General features: G+C 49.7%; 1 protein-coding gene across 1 annotated transcript; it reads left to right on the forward strand.

The window, feature by feature from the left end:
- Window positions 1-1,736: 1,736 nt before the first annotated feature.
- LOC119556968 lies at window positions 1,737-14,338 on the forward strand. Its single transcript, XM_037869478.1, is given in 8 exon segments — window positions 1,737-1,841; window positions 3,714-7,434; window positions 7,513-7,645; window positions 8,184-8,417; window positions 8,552-9,015; window positions 9,072-9,241; window positions 9,316-12,010; window positions 12,012-14,338. Coding segments are annotated over 7 exon segments (7,440 nt in total). The 5' UTR covers window positions 1,737-1,841; window positions 3,714-3,900; the 3' UTR covers window positions 12,222-14,338.
- Window positions 14,339-14,694: the final 356 nt, after the last annotated feature.

Raw genomic sequence — 14,694 nt, forward strand, 5'->3', positions numbered from 1 at the left:
GCCGCCAGGATCAAGGGGAAAGGCCAAGAAAAGGCCGAGAAAGCACAATTAACCAGGATAATCGATCGCAGTGGCCTTCGCATCAAATTGAATGATGTCAGTGGCGTTGGGAATGAAAATCCTGGCCACTCTCTTGACCCAGTTCGGAAAAATCGCCTTTTTAGCCCCCCACTCCCCTCAAGAAGCAGTGGAACGGAAGACGAGCAGAGAAACGATGCAAAAAGCTATTGATTTTCCCTCATTTCCATTTTCACAGCAATTAAGCCTTTTTTTTTTGCCTTTAACCCAGTTACACGTAATCGCAATGGTCCTTGGGCGGGTGGGAAAGCGGCGGGAAAACTGTGATTGGGTTGGGTATTGGGCTAAGGACGCCGCCTGACACTTGCAGGATTCAGCCTCCCTTCCACCCCTTTTCCCAGTGGGGGGGGTTGGGTTAAACGGGGAAAACATGCAACAACCTACGGCACAGCATCGCAAGTTGAGGAAAAACTGGAAAATCCGCAGGACCACCGAAAAGGAGTTGTTGTTTTTACTCGTTTCTCTCTCTCTGTGCCCCCTCACCTTCCCTTTTCCCAACTACCACCCCCGATACGACATGTTATTCCCGAGTCCTTTTTCGCTTTTCGCCGACGCAACAAAAGACGCATCAGCAGCAGCAACAACAACTACCGACGTCGCGGCGAAAAGAGCGAACAAACATTTGCCAAAAACAACACGTACACCGGGCCCAAAACGCACGTCGACATGTGAGATGCCCTATCTTTAAGGTAGGGAACAGATGTTCCAAGTGGAATATCAAATTTAACAGGGGTTTTCAGGGAATCTCTTTTATTTTGGTCGTATACTTGTTTTAATTTTTTTCATTTAACGAAAATAAAAATGAATTTATTCATAATCAGATCAAATTTAACAAGGGTTTTTCAGGGGTTCTCATTAACTTTGGTCGTATACATTTTGATATTTTTATTTAACGTAAGCATTTTCAATGAAATTGTTAAGTATTTACAATTGGTCAAAATATTTTAACAAAATATGTCATCTATAATCTTTTTTTAACTTAGGGGCTATCCATATATTACGAAATAACAGTTTTGCCAGTTTTTTGATCCCACCATGTAATCAATTATGCAAACAAAACAAACAAATAACTTGTTTGGAGTAATAATTTGTTTAACCCATCGTCCACCTATATGATTTGGTAGTATATGGACAGACCCTTTTAAAATTTTGTTTATCGTCTGGTCGTAACTGAAGTGAGGTAGATTTGTAAAAATAATATTTTAAACGGTACCATATTATTTTGGCAAAACTCGCAACAAGACTTTGATAATCAATATTATCCATGTTAAAATATAAACTTTAACACTTTAAATTGTGCCAATAAAAAAAAGAATTTTCCTTAAAGTGTATGTAAATAATATAATATCTTGAAAATGAAAAAGTGTACATCTCTGTCAACGACAACGGGACCCATCTGAATATTAAAAAAATCATTCTGTAGTGTACTTATACCACCCATAAAGAACACATCGATAAGGACGGATAAATCCTAGCAGCAGGCGCAGGACTGCCACCCCTCCCGGGCGCCCACAAGCAGGGTTGCACCCAGACCAATAACAAAAGCAAAAACAAACCGGGTGCGATAGTGCAGTATATCGGGCGGCGAAGAGTCGCGGCGAGTGGCGGCGAATTCAACGTTTTCGCCGTCGTGCCGAGCGTCGCTCTTTTGCTCTCCATTTTGGCTCGTTATTTCGCTTCGCACCGTGTTTGCGTTCACAACTCTTGTTCGGGTTCTGCATTTTATTTTATTATTATTATTTTTTTTTGTTTGTTGCTATTCGGTGAGTACCTGCGGAAAGGAAAGGCGAGTAATGGAAAGGAAAGGAAAAGAAAAGGGATTTCCTCGCCCATTTGTGTGTGTGTGTGTGCAAGTGCCTGGGTGAAAAGCTGTACTCGTTGTACTGCCAAATGGAAAAGAAGACAGGCATTCGTTTATTAATGCTCGCGTTCGTATTTTTTGCGAAAACCTAGTGAAAAAGAAATTTTCTGCGCTCGCTGCTGCCAGCCTGTATGTGTGTGTGTGTTCGTTTGTGTGTAGCTGTGCGTGTGCGCTGGCCGAGTCTGTGTGTGCGCTCGCTTTGGGTGTGCTTGTACGTCACTGCCACCCATTTTTGTGTGTGTGCCCCACTGTTCTGGTTCTTCGTCTCGGCTCGCTTTTCCCCCCTGCCCCTCCCCACAGCCCCCCTTTCGGTTTTTGTTGCAAGCAAACGCTGCCGAAGATTGTAGTTTCCACGGATTTTCCTTTTTGCCGAAGCGAGCGGACGAGAACGGGCTATGTTGGCAACTCTGCCAATTCTTTGGCAACTTTTCCGCTTTATGAAAATTGTGCGGCCAGTTTCCGTTCGCTTCTGCTTCCTCCGCTCCATCCGTGTTTACAATCGCGGCGTTTTTGCACACTGTGCCGCGTGAGTGTGTGCGTGCGTGTGTGTGTGCGTTCTACTTGGTGGTGTATATACAGCGGGGTCTTCATTTTGTTATTTGCCATTCTCTTTCACTTCCTTTATTCGTCTGTTTTGTTGCCGTCGCTGTGACAGTTGTGTTTGCTGGTGTGCGTGTCCGTGTGAGTTTTCCGCTTTTCTTTGCCGGTGCAAACTGCAATTTCAAATCTCGCTGCTCTGCCCTCGCTCTGGTCACACTAAAATGGCGCCTGTCAAAAAGCAAAAGCAACTGGGATCAGGCCAAAAAGAAGTGGCAGCATAAGCAAAAGCAGGATACTTATATACTTAACTAAACCAATTTGAGGATTATTCAACATCACACACCATTCTCTTCTCTCCTCTCCTATCCGCTTCTGCTTGCGCTCTTCTCTCCCGTCCTCTCACTTCTCTTCTCGTTTCGCTTTCCTCGCATTCTCGCAGCTCCCAGCTGCTGCCAAAACTTGTTTTTCGAAATCGATAGAAAAGGGGGGGCCAGGGGCTGGAATGGTGAGGGGCAGAGGGGGAGAATGGGTTTTCTGGCAACCGCAAAAGCATGTTTAATGTTCTAGCCGCATTTTACTGGAGTCGAGTGGACGGATTGTCCTGGGGATTGGATTAGCCGAAAGGGGCTAAGAAAGCGGCTTGTGCGTTCGTTCGGCCAGGTGAAAGCCAGGCCCATAAAACTACGGTTACCAGATAGATGTAGATATTCGTTTGGAGTTTTCGCTTTAATTCGGAATGAGCAGGGGAAAAATATCCATCAATCCGTCGCAAAAAGTCCTTATTTGGTAAATCTGTTGCTTTGTTGTTAGTAATGCTTAGGTAAACAAACCAAAACATTTATTCCAACTTCAACTTTATGTTGTCTTTATAAAATTCCAAACAGAATAATTGACAATCTAAATTAGCATTTATCAGAACGAGCATAATCTCTTTAGATTCACTTATGACATGGCTATCTAAATGCTTATCAATGTTTTTAATAAGTGAATTTCCAAACGCTTATCAGCGATTTCAAAATGGGTGGGAAATTCCTGAATTTCAACTTAGAAGATAGCAAAAGCATTTCTCTTTTTCAGAAAGATTTTTCGGAATATTTTCCATTTGTGTTGGGTTTTTTTTTCCAGTCGAATGCAATTGTTTACTCTTTTCCCTCATATAATAATACTCCCACATGGCGGATTAGTAATGTGACTTGTTAACTTACCCCCTTCCTCTCCGCCTCTCCACTTTCAGGTAATCCTTCACATCACAGTCAACCAATGGGACCAAATCACTGCGACTCGAACTGGACACAATCAGCATCGGATCGCAGGGAGCAACAGGAGGTGGTGGTGGTGGAGCAGCAGCACCAGAAGGCGACGGGGGAGCGGCCAACATAGGAGCAGCAACGTCGGCAGCAGCTGCCCAGGGCCCCTCGAGGATGTCTAGCCGGAAGCTGCCAGGAGGCTCTGGAGGAGCTGACGAAGTCACAACAATAACAACAACAACAGCTGCCCCCCTGGACGACAATGCCAATGCCAGCGTGGAGATTCCGGCCAGCAGCGAGGAGCCATCTACGGGCGTCGGCGAAGAGCTGGCCATCATTAACAAAGCAAGCACTCCAACGCCGCCAGTGGAGGCGACTGAGGAGCCACCATCAGCATCAGAGGTGGATGGTGAAAAGGAGGAGGATGCCAAGGAATCGAATCCAGGATCCAAAACGCCTAGGTCAACGCCAACGCTCACGCCGGCCGTCACGCCCAGCAGCAGCAGTGATGGTGTGGCGGCCAAGAGCGTGAGGATTACCCGGCACTCGTCGCCACTGCTCCTACTCAGCTCGCCCACGACCAGTAGGCGTGAGGCCGGCGACGGAGCACTGGACACCACCGAGGAGCCAACGGGATCGGGCGGCCAAAGGAAGAGCTCTGTGGAGCGATCCATGGCGCCGGTCATACGCGGACGCAAGTCCATTAAAGATATGAAAGAAGCCAAAGAAGTCAAGTCCGAGGAGACGCCAGCAGTGGCAGCAGATTTAGCAGCTGCAGCTGCAACTGGAGCAACGCCTGGCCAGGTCAAGGAGGAGCAGGTCGGCGAGGGAAACGAACTAGAATCCCTGACAGCTACGGACAAAAAAGACCACAAAGATATAAAAGACAAGGAGGAAGAGCGCCAAAAGGATATCCATGAGGATACACAGAAAAAAATAACTGCTGAGTCAGAAGTAATTGCAGAGAAAGAAAAATCCGTAGAGAAAGAAAAAGATACGGAGAAACAAATAGCTGCAGAGAAAGAAAAAGAAAGCGCTGCCAACAAGGATGCAGATAAAGATAAGGATAAGGAAAAGGCCAAGGAGGCACTGACTCCAGTGGTGCCGATAGCGCCGGTGACACCAACTTGTAACCGCGTCACCCGCAAATCGCATGCCCAGGAGCAAGTGGTCAACACGCGGGTCACACGCAATCGTCGCCAGTCCTCCACCGTTGGAGCCATTCTCGCCTCTGCGTCCCTGGCAGCCACAAATTCCTCAGTCACAGAGCAGCCACTACCTTCTCGCGGCCGCCGGAAGAAGCCAGTGGCGGCGGCGGCTCCACCGTTGGAGCCTGCGGTGAAGCGAAAGCGATCCCTAGATGCTGAAGCCGACCCGGAGGCCACCAGCAGTGCGAAATTCAGCAAGGTGGAAGTGGTTAAGATCGAGGAGGTGGAGACACCAGGTGATGAGGAATCAACTACTGTGTCCATCAAACAGGAACCTGTTGATGCCAGCGAGGTCAGCTCCATTTCTCCATCAGTCACACCCACTCCCACACCCACGCCAACGCCTGCTCCGATATCGGGCAGCCGGCGGGGACGTGGCCGCCCGCAGAACAGAAACTCCTCGTCACCGGCGGCAGCCACCACGCGAGCCACGCGACTGAGCAAGGCGGGATCACCGGGCATCCTGACGCCAGTGTCCCAGGAACCGGCGCCACCAAAGCGGCGGCGAGTCGGTTCCACTACACGGAAGACTGCCTCGGCCAATTCACTGGCTCCCAGTTCGCAGGGCGGCGCCGGCGATGAGGACTCCAAGGACAGCATGGCCTCGTCCATGGACGACCTGCTGATGGCCGCCTCGGACATCAAGCAAGAGAAGCTGACGCCGGACTTCGACGACAGCCTGCTTCCAGAGAGCCTGCCTTCCACTTCTGGTGTCTCGAGTGCCAATGGTCATTCCTGCATCGAACCGCTCACTGTGGACACAGAGAGCATCAACAAGCCCGCCGATCCCGAGGTAAAACCAAAGGAGTTGCCGGCGGCAACAGCCGAGGAATCCACATCGCAATCCGCCACTCAATCTGCCACTGTGTCTGCAGCAGCGGGGAAGGCTCCATCGCTTAGTCCTGAGATGATCAGCGAGGGCGTGAGTGCGGTCAGCGTGCGGAAGTTCTACAAGAAGCCCGAGTTCTTGGAAAACAACCTGGGCATTGAAAAAGATCCGGAGCTGGGTGAGATCGTCCAGACGGTGAGCAGCAATGACACGGAAGCGGATGTGAAAATGCTTGTTGACGGCGAGGCGAATCAGGTGGAATCTCCGAAGCCGCAAACCAAAGGGCACCATGAAAAGGAAGAGAAGAAATTGGAGCCTGGGACGGAGAAAGAGCTCGCTGCTCAACCGGAACCAATAACCGAAGATGTTTCTGAAATTCTGGCTGAAGTTCCTGTTGAAATTCCAGCTGACATCACAGTCGAAATTATTGCCGAGGCAGAAGAAGACACCTGTTCCAACAGCTCTTTGAAGGCAGGTGATCTCCGACTGGACGAGAGCAATGATGAGCCCGAGCTTGTGCTGGACGATGGCCTTATAATCAATGGCGAAGAGGCACAAGATCAACCGGAGGAAGAGTTCTTCCGTTCAGAAGAATACGACGTCCTCGAGCACGAGATCATGGAGGAGCTGACCAAGGAGGGTGTGTTAGATGCTAGTGGCAATGCGTTGAGCCAGCAAAAGGTACTAATCGAGCAACCCGAAGATGACACACTCGCCCAAGATCCTCAAAGCTCTGCCGGTGCGGAAACGGTGGAATGTTCGCCTTCCAAGGACCCCTCCCCCGCGGACGAAATGGTGGCCATGGAGGTGGATGAATCCTATATCGACATTAAGCAGCAGACGGATCAACTGTTAGCAAACCACTTGGCGGAAGGATCCGCCACGGATGCGGACTGCGGCCCCGAGGACAACAAGGAGAACCTGTCCACGTCTGCTGCTAGCACAGCTGCCGAGGGTCTGGACATTCAGTTTGACCTTAAGGAGGATGATGACGAGGAGAAACCGCTTGCAGCGATAGCTGCTGAACAGAAACCGGAGCTGCTCTTGGCCAAGGAGATGGAGGAGGAGGATGAGAAACCCAATGGCAAGCAGGAATCGATCTGCGATGAGCACCTGCAGCTACTGCAGCAGGAGCAGGAGAACCATCTGCAGAATCTGCGGCAGGAGCAAGAAATTCACCTGCAGAACCTGGGCCTACTCACACACCAGGCCGCCGAACAAAGGCGGAAATTTCTGCTCGAGGCACAAGCCCGCCAGGCCCAAATGCAGCTCCAGCAACATCACCACAATCAGCACAAGCGGCATGGAGCGCGGGGAGGGGGCAGTGCCACGCATGTGGAATCCAGTGGTACTCTGAAGACGGTCATCAAGCTGAACAGGAGCAGCAATGGAGGTGTGGGCGGCAGTGGTGGCCTGCCTACGGGGACAGTTATCCATGGCGGCAGTGGCTCCTCTTCCGCCTCTTCCACGTCCTCCTCATCGGTGGGCAGTGCCACACGTAAATCAAGCGGTGCTTTGTCCTCGGGAGCGGGAGCAGGTGCTGGAGTCCGCCGGCAATCGCTCAAGATGACATTCCAGAAGGGTCGGGCTCGTGGTCACGGCGCTGCGGACCGATCCGCCGATCAGTATGGGGCCCACGCCGAGGACTCCTACTACACAATTCAGAACGAGGTGGGCTTGCAATATACTATGGGCTCGTCTCCTGAACAGATGACTAACGCTAGCTGTTTACCCATCTTTTCATTCCAGAACGAAGGTGCGAGAAAGATAATTGTAGCCACTACTGGTAATCCCGGCCGCAAGACCAATAACCGTTTCAGCTCGACTAACAACCACCACTCCACGGTAGCCATGCACGGTAGCAACTCTGCGGTCCAGTACTGTGCGTATAGTTCAGATACCTCATTCGGAATATTGTGCTCCAATTAGCCTTGCTGGCTGATTTCATTCTAGAAAATCAAACCGAACGAATGGAGCCGAGTTGCAATGGACTTAATATCATCTGGATATTTTCCAGAACATTGCAACTCATTCTTAAAAGTTTATTTATTACTTTAAAATTTGTTTGATTTTTAAAATCATATTGTTTCTAAAGTTAATGTGATTTTACTTTGCACATTCAAATGATTTTTCTTTACTATAGCTTGTAGTAGCTTTATCAGCTTCCTTATCGGAAAAGAGGTTCGGTTTGATTTCCCCCCTCACATTTCGTGCACGTTCATTTCAATTTCTCCATCCGGGAGTAATCGTCTTCTCCATTATCCGACACTGTACATATGGCACCGTCACTTGCATCCCCCTTAACCATTTCCCCATTCCCACTGTACATTGAAAGACACTAACGCACTGACCGAGAAAAGCGGCTGAACAGGCTGATTGACGAAGAATGTATTGCCTTAACTAGCCATGTTTTTCTCCAGATTCGTCACACTCGGAGAGTCAGGGGCAGGCGGAGCACGGCTTCTATCAGATGGTGAAGAAGGACGAAAAGGAGAAGATCCTTATTCCGGAGAAGGCCTCTTCGTTCAAGTTTCACCCAGGGCGGCTGTGCGAGGACCAGTGTTACTACTGCAGCGGAAAGTTCGGACTCTATGACACCCCCTGCCACGTGGGTCAGATCAAGTCCGTGGAGCGCCAGCAGAAGATCCTAGCCAGTAAGTACACAGCCAGACTGAATACACTATACGTATACATTGCCTATACTCTGAATATTAGCCTTAACTTATTGACCTTGCTGATCTCTTTCTCTACCTCCTCTGATGTTCGCTAGTTTCCTTATCATTTGCAGACGAAGAGAAGCTGACGGTGGATAACTGCCTGTGCGACGCCTGTTTCAGACACGTCGATCGGCGAGCGAATGCGCCATCCTACAAAAAGCGTCTGTCGGCTCCAGGTCACCTGGAAACGGGCGTAGGCAGCTCCGCGGCGGCAGCTGCCCTGGAAAAGCACTTCGCTGGCGACAGTGGTGGTGTTATTCCGGAAGTGGCCGGAGGAGAGGCGGGCTCTTCGGCAACGGGAGCCGCGCAGCATCGCTCCTGTGCCGTTAAGGACTGCGTTGAGGCGGCAGGACACTCGCTGCGGCGCAAGTGCATCCGCAAGAGCGTGAAGAAGTTCCAGCTCAGTCTAGAGATCCCCGCGGGCTCCTCGATCGTGTGGCTGTGCGAGGCGCACTACAACACGGTCATCCAATTCTCCGGCTGCGTACTCTGCAAGCGGCGGTTGGGCAAGAACCATATGTACAACATAACCACGGTGAGTCTACTTGCAGCCGTCCTCATGCGCAAAGAGTGCTAATTCAGATTATTTAGCAGGACACAGATCGGCTGGAGAAGGCGCTGTCTGAGATGGGCATCCCGGTCCAGCTTGGCATGGGTACTGCCGTCTGCAAACTGTGCCGCTACTTTGCCAATCTGTTGATGAAGCCTCCGGATAGCACCAAGTCCCAAAAGGCGGAGTTCGTCAAGAACTACAGGAAGAGGTGTGTTTGAGTTGTAAAAATTTGTATCGAATTGTGACTCATCCAACGTTTTTCCATTCCTTTTAAATTAATAGGCTCCTAAAGGTGCATAATCTGCAGGATGGCAGTCACGAGGTGTCCGAGGCGGATGAAGAAGGGGCCCCCAATGCGACGGAGTCGGAGAGGGCAACCGCAGACGGCCAGGAGGATGCCGAGATGCCCATGGTCGTGGACTATGATGGTCCAACCGACTCCAATTCCAGTAGCTCTTCGACCGCAGCCCTGGACAGCAGCAAGCAAATGTCGAAACTGCAGGCAATCCTGCAGCAGAATCTTGGCGCAGATCCAGCAGGAGTACCAGGAGCAGCAGCAGCTCCAGCTGGTGCCGGAGGAAGCGGATCTGGTGCAGATATTTCGAACGTGCTTCGCGGAAATCCGAACATTTCGATGCGTGAACTGTTCCATGGCGAGGAGGAGCTGGGTGTGCAGTTTAAGGTGCCGTTCGGCTGCAGTAGCAGCCAGCGGACGCCGGAGGGCTGGACTCGGGTGCAGACCTTCCTACAGTACGACGAGCCGACGCGCCGCCTCTGGGAGGAGTTGCAAAAGCCGTACGGCAACCAAAGCTCCTTCCTGCGTCATTTGATCCTGCTGGAGAAGTACTACCGCAACGGAGATCTCGTCCTGGCACCGCACGCCTCCTCCAACGCCACGGTATATACGGAGACTGTCCGCCAGCGTCTAAACTCCTTCGATCACGGTCACTGCGGAGGATTGAGCAGCACAGGCAGCCCTTCTTCCTCAGGTTCCAGCAAGCGCAGCGGTATACCCCAGCCCGCGGGCGCTAGTGTGCTGGCCACCGCCCTCACAACGCCCATGACTAGCCACTCGTCCTCCTCTGCGTGCATTTCAGCCGAGCAGCATGCATCAGCTGATCCCGTCATTCCTTTGGTGGAGCTAAACGATGATGATGATGGCGAGGAGCTGGCAGGAGGACCGGTCGATGGAGCGTCGAGTGCTAGGCAGGAAGAATCACTTTTGGAAAGCCTTAGCACAGTCTCGGTGCACAAGTTGACCAAGCAGCTCAGCTCGAATGCGGTGACGATCATCGCCCGGCCCAAGGACAAGTCGCATCTCTCGTCCAACAGCGGATCATCGACGTCCATTTCCAGCTCTTCGTCTGCGGTTTCCTCGCCAGAGGAAGTCGCCGTCACCAAGGTCACCGTAGCCGCGCCCGCACAGTCCAAGGATGCACCGCCACTGGTGCCCGCCGGTGGCAACAGTCGCAGTATCCTGAAGACCAATCTCCTGGGCATGAACAACAAAGCCGTGGAAATTGTGCCGCTGACCCCCGCCTCGCACGCATCCGCCTCAACGTCCTCTGCTGCATCATCTAAAAACTTCCTTACATCCATCGCCTCCCTGGCCAACAAGTCAACGTCAAGCCATATACCTGAGAAGCAGCAAAAGATTCTCGACGTGGCCAACAAGTTGCTAAGCAGCCAGGGCGAACCGGTTTCCACAGCCTTGCTCAATCTGCAGTCAAAGCTGAAGCCTCCAATGCATCAGCAGCAGGGCGTTGGATCAGGATCAGAAGCGAGAACTAGTGGCACCCAGAAGCCTCCTAATGTGGCCCAATTGCTAAGCTCTCCACCAGAGCTAATCAGCCTCCATCGCCGACGGATTAGCGGAGCAGCAGCAGCAACAGCAGCAGCAGGAGCGGCGCCCAACAGCCTACTTGGCAATCTTCCGGGCAAGAGGCTGCAACTTCCACGAACTGGAGCAGGGCCTTCAGCAGGAGCAGGAGCAGGAACGGGAGCTGGAGCGGCGGGAAGCCGAGCTGCGGGTGCATCAGCGCCGCCTAATGTGGTCATACTGCCGGACACCCTAACAGCCCAGGAGCGGCACGAGAGCAAGAGCTGGAAGCCTACGCTGATACCGCTGGATGATCAGCAGAAGGTGCCAAACAAATCGCACGCTCTCTATCAGACCGCCGACGGTCGCAGGCTACCGGCTCTGGTTCAGGTGCAGTCCGGTGGCAAGCCATACCTCATCTCCATCTTCGACTACAACCGTATGTGCATCCTGCGTAGGGAGAAGCTGCTGCGCGACCAGATGCTCAAGGCCAACGCCAAGCAGAAGCCGCAGAACCAGCAACAGGCACAAGGACAGGCGCATCATCAACAGCAGCAGAACTCCGCCGCATCGGCGACGGCCTTCTCCAATATGGTGAAGCTTGCCCAGCAGCATACGGCGCGTCAACAACACACAGCACGTCAACAGCTCCAGCAGCTGCAGCAGAAGCAGCAACAGCAACAGCAGCTGCCCACTTTGCAGCCAGGCGGTGCAGCGGCAGCGGCAGCGGGAGCGGCTATAAGACTTGCCCGACTCGCGCCCAAACCAATGCCACCGCTGACTAATCCGCAGATTGGCAGCCAGGCGCCCAGCTTTCAACCGTTGCTGCCCAGCCCTCTGGACAACAGCAACAACTCCTGGCTGTGGAAGAACTTTCCCGATCCCAATCAGTACCTGCTCAATGGGAATGGAGGAGGTGCCGGGAGTTCCGCCAGCAAGTTGCCACATCTCACGGCCAAACCGGCCACGGCAACGAGTAGCGGCGGAGCGGGCAACAAATCGGCTGGAAGTCTGTTCACCCTCAGGCAGCAGCAACAGCAGCAACACCAGCAGAAGCTCATCGAGAACGCCATCATGTCGAAAATACCCAAGAGTCTGACGGTGATCCCGCAGCAGATGGGCGGAAACGCCGGTGGCGACATGGGTGGCAGCAGCTCCTCCGGCAAGGACTGATGACGGCGAAGGAGGCCACCATGGCCAGGAGGAGGAGGAGGAGGAGCAGCTGCTTCGGTTGGCACCCGGCGCAGCAGTAGGATCAACAAGCAGGCGGCCAGCAGTTCAAGCGGCGGCGAGCTGCAGAGCACGAGGTGACCAGCGGCGGCTCCATGGATATCACAAACTCCACAATTCCATGGCTGCAGTAGAATAAGTGATACACTAAAAAACACAATGGACGGTCAGACAGATGAATCAGATGAGAAATCAAGATATTTGTAAGATTACATAACGTTGTTTGTGTATAAACGAGATACGGTTACGAATACGATTACACTATAAGTAAACCCCACTAGTTAGGCACTTGCGCCGATGCCACAGATGCATGAAATGATTGAACAGATAAGGATGCAGATGCCGATGCGAATGAGGATACGGATACGGATAGTTAGAGATACCGATACACCTTATTCTAAACTACGCTACTCTATTATTGTAGACTTATACTATATTTTTTTAATTAGATTTACGGGCATAATAACTTGCGATTCGTGTATTATAGATACCAAAATTGCTAGAGCTAAAAACGGTTTATAAATTTATAAGCGACCCTAAAAACACACACTCACACATACACACCTACTGCTGCTACACAAACACACTCACACCACACAGACACGCTACTTTAAGAGAGAGTGCAGCACAAAATAAAATTGTGGCCAAGAAGATGTACCAACTTTAGGCCGCTGCTGATCCCAGGACAGGAAACTAGAACTGGTACCAGGATATCCCGAAGCCCCAGTTTTTTTTTTTTTTCTTTACATAAGTCCCAATCCATCCTAGGAGCATTTTCAGCACACTACTCACGTGGCAGATGGCAATCCAATCCCGCACATAGAATACGATACGTTTGATGTAGACTCCTAATTTATAACCATTTTGTATTTCCATTTATACATCAATACACAATACGCCCCCGACCTCTCTCACTCAGCTACAGAAACATAATTTTATGGACCTCTAACATTAACTCCCCAAACTGTAAATATTTTAATGGAAACAACAGATAAATACAAAAACTGCAAAATACGAATACTAAAATGCTAATTGAACCCCGTAAACCCAAAATGCGATTGTGAACCACAATCACAAATTGATCGGTGTTCTCGGTGCCTCCGGTGGCCTCTGTTCCATTCCAAGGAATTCTAAAATTGTAGCTGCCTAAAGCAAAGCAAGATCGTTGGTAGTGAAGCGAAATTAATTTGCAAACTTTAATGACAAATTGAAAAGCTTTCTCGACAAATATATACCAATAAAAAGATATACTTAACACCCAGCATACATATACACACATATATGGAATTATATATATATACACACACGATATAGATATTTTAGAGCGATGGCGAGAGATACAATTGTAAATTAGTCCGTTAAGCATAGATATATTTATACACATATGAGAATTCAATTGTTGTTGTTAAACATTGAAAATGTATTTATAAAGCGGAAGTTGATTGATATCAAACAAACCATACAAGAAACGCGAAAGGAAACCAACTTTGGCCTGCCAAAGTTAATATACCCTTGCAGTTATATAACCAGATGTTTAGGAAATAGTCGAAAGTACAAAACTAAATAGAAACGACAATCTTTTGTTTCATGTTAAATCTGAAAATCACAAAGAAGTAAGTTCAAGTGAATTAGTCTTCCTACTTTGACACCACGCATATGATCTCCCAATAACCGTTATAAACGACAACCTATCAAGTTTCATGTGATTATCTTTAAAAGTTGCTGTAGTTTTAGGGTAGAGTTGTCCGATATTAACAAAACTTTACAGATCTCCGTACAACCGCAAATACAATAAGCTTCCCAAGTTCCTGTAGGTATCTTTAAAGCAGATCAGGAAAAAGGATTGGTTGATGTTCAAATCGATAGATAGCTGAGATATTGATATTATAAATGCCTCTGCAAGGGTATATTAAAAGAATGCTTAGTCCTACGTCGCTGCTTTGGTGCGGATGCGAATAGGACCTGGAAAGTGGAGAAGAGCAGTTCCCAGGACTTCTCTCTGATGACCATGATGAACATAGATTGCCTTGATCGAACCTGGTTTTGTAAAGCCGCATGGAGAATCGTGTGCCTGTGGGTGATTTGGCGCGTGCGTGTGTTTGTGCTGTGTTTATGTAGTACTTTGTAGCTGATAGATCATTCGATCCAAACACATCTTATAATTACAACTTATTTATGCAATTATTTTTAAAAGATTAACAAAAATCAAAATTTCAACGAATCAAGAAATAAATTTCCCCATGTCCAGCTAAGAAATCCGTTGGTTTTATTTAATCCTTCTCCCGGGGCCGCAAAGTGGGGATGGATAAGGGATAAGGGACCCCAAACTAGACAAACTGGCGGCAGTGGCTGTACGAAAACACAGTATCACCAAAAAATCGCTTTATTCATCAATAGATATCTGAGTTGTGTATGTGAAATTGTAGTTTAAGTTCCGAAAACGTGGATATATTCGAGATAAGCAGAAACTTGGGGTTCTGAAATTGTTGATAAATAAATAGCTACAGTATTTGTGTGAATATAATGGTCTCTCTCGCTGTATCGCCGTCTCTGTCTATCTGGTGGAACACAAGGTTTGTAAACGGAAGCGGAAGTTGTCAAGTTTCCCCCTT

The sequence above is a fragment of the Drosophila subpulchrella genome, chromosome X (genome assembly GCF_014743375.2).
Source record: "Drosophila subpulchrella strain 33 F10 #4 breed RU33 chromosome X, RU_Dsub_v1.1 Primary Assembly, whole genome shotgun sequence".
In the NCBI taxonomy this organism is placed as follows: Eukaryota; Metazoa; Arthropoda; class Insecta; order Diptera; family Drosophilidae; genus Drosophila; species Drosophila subpulchrella.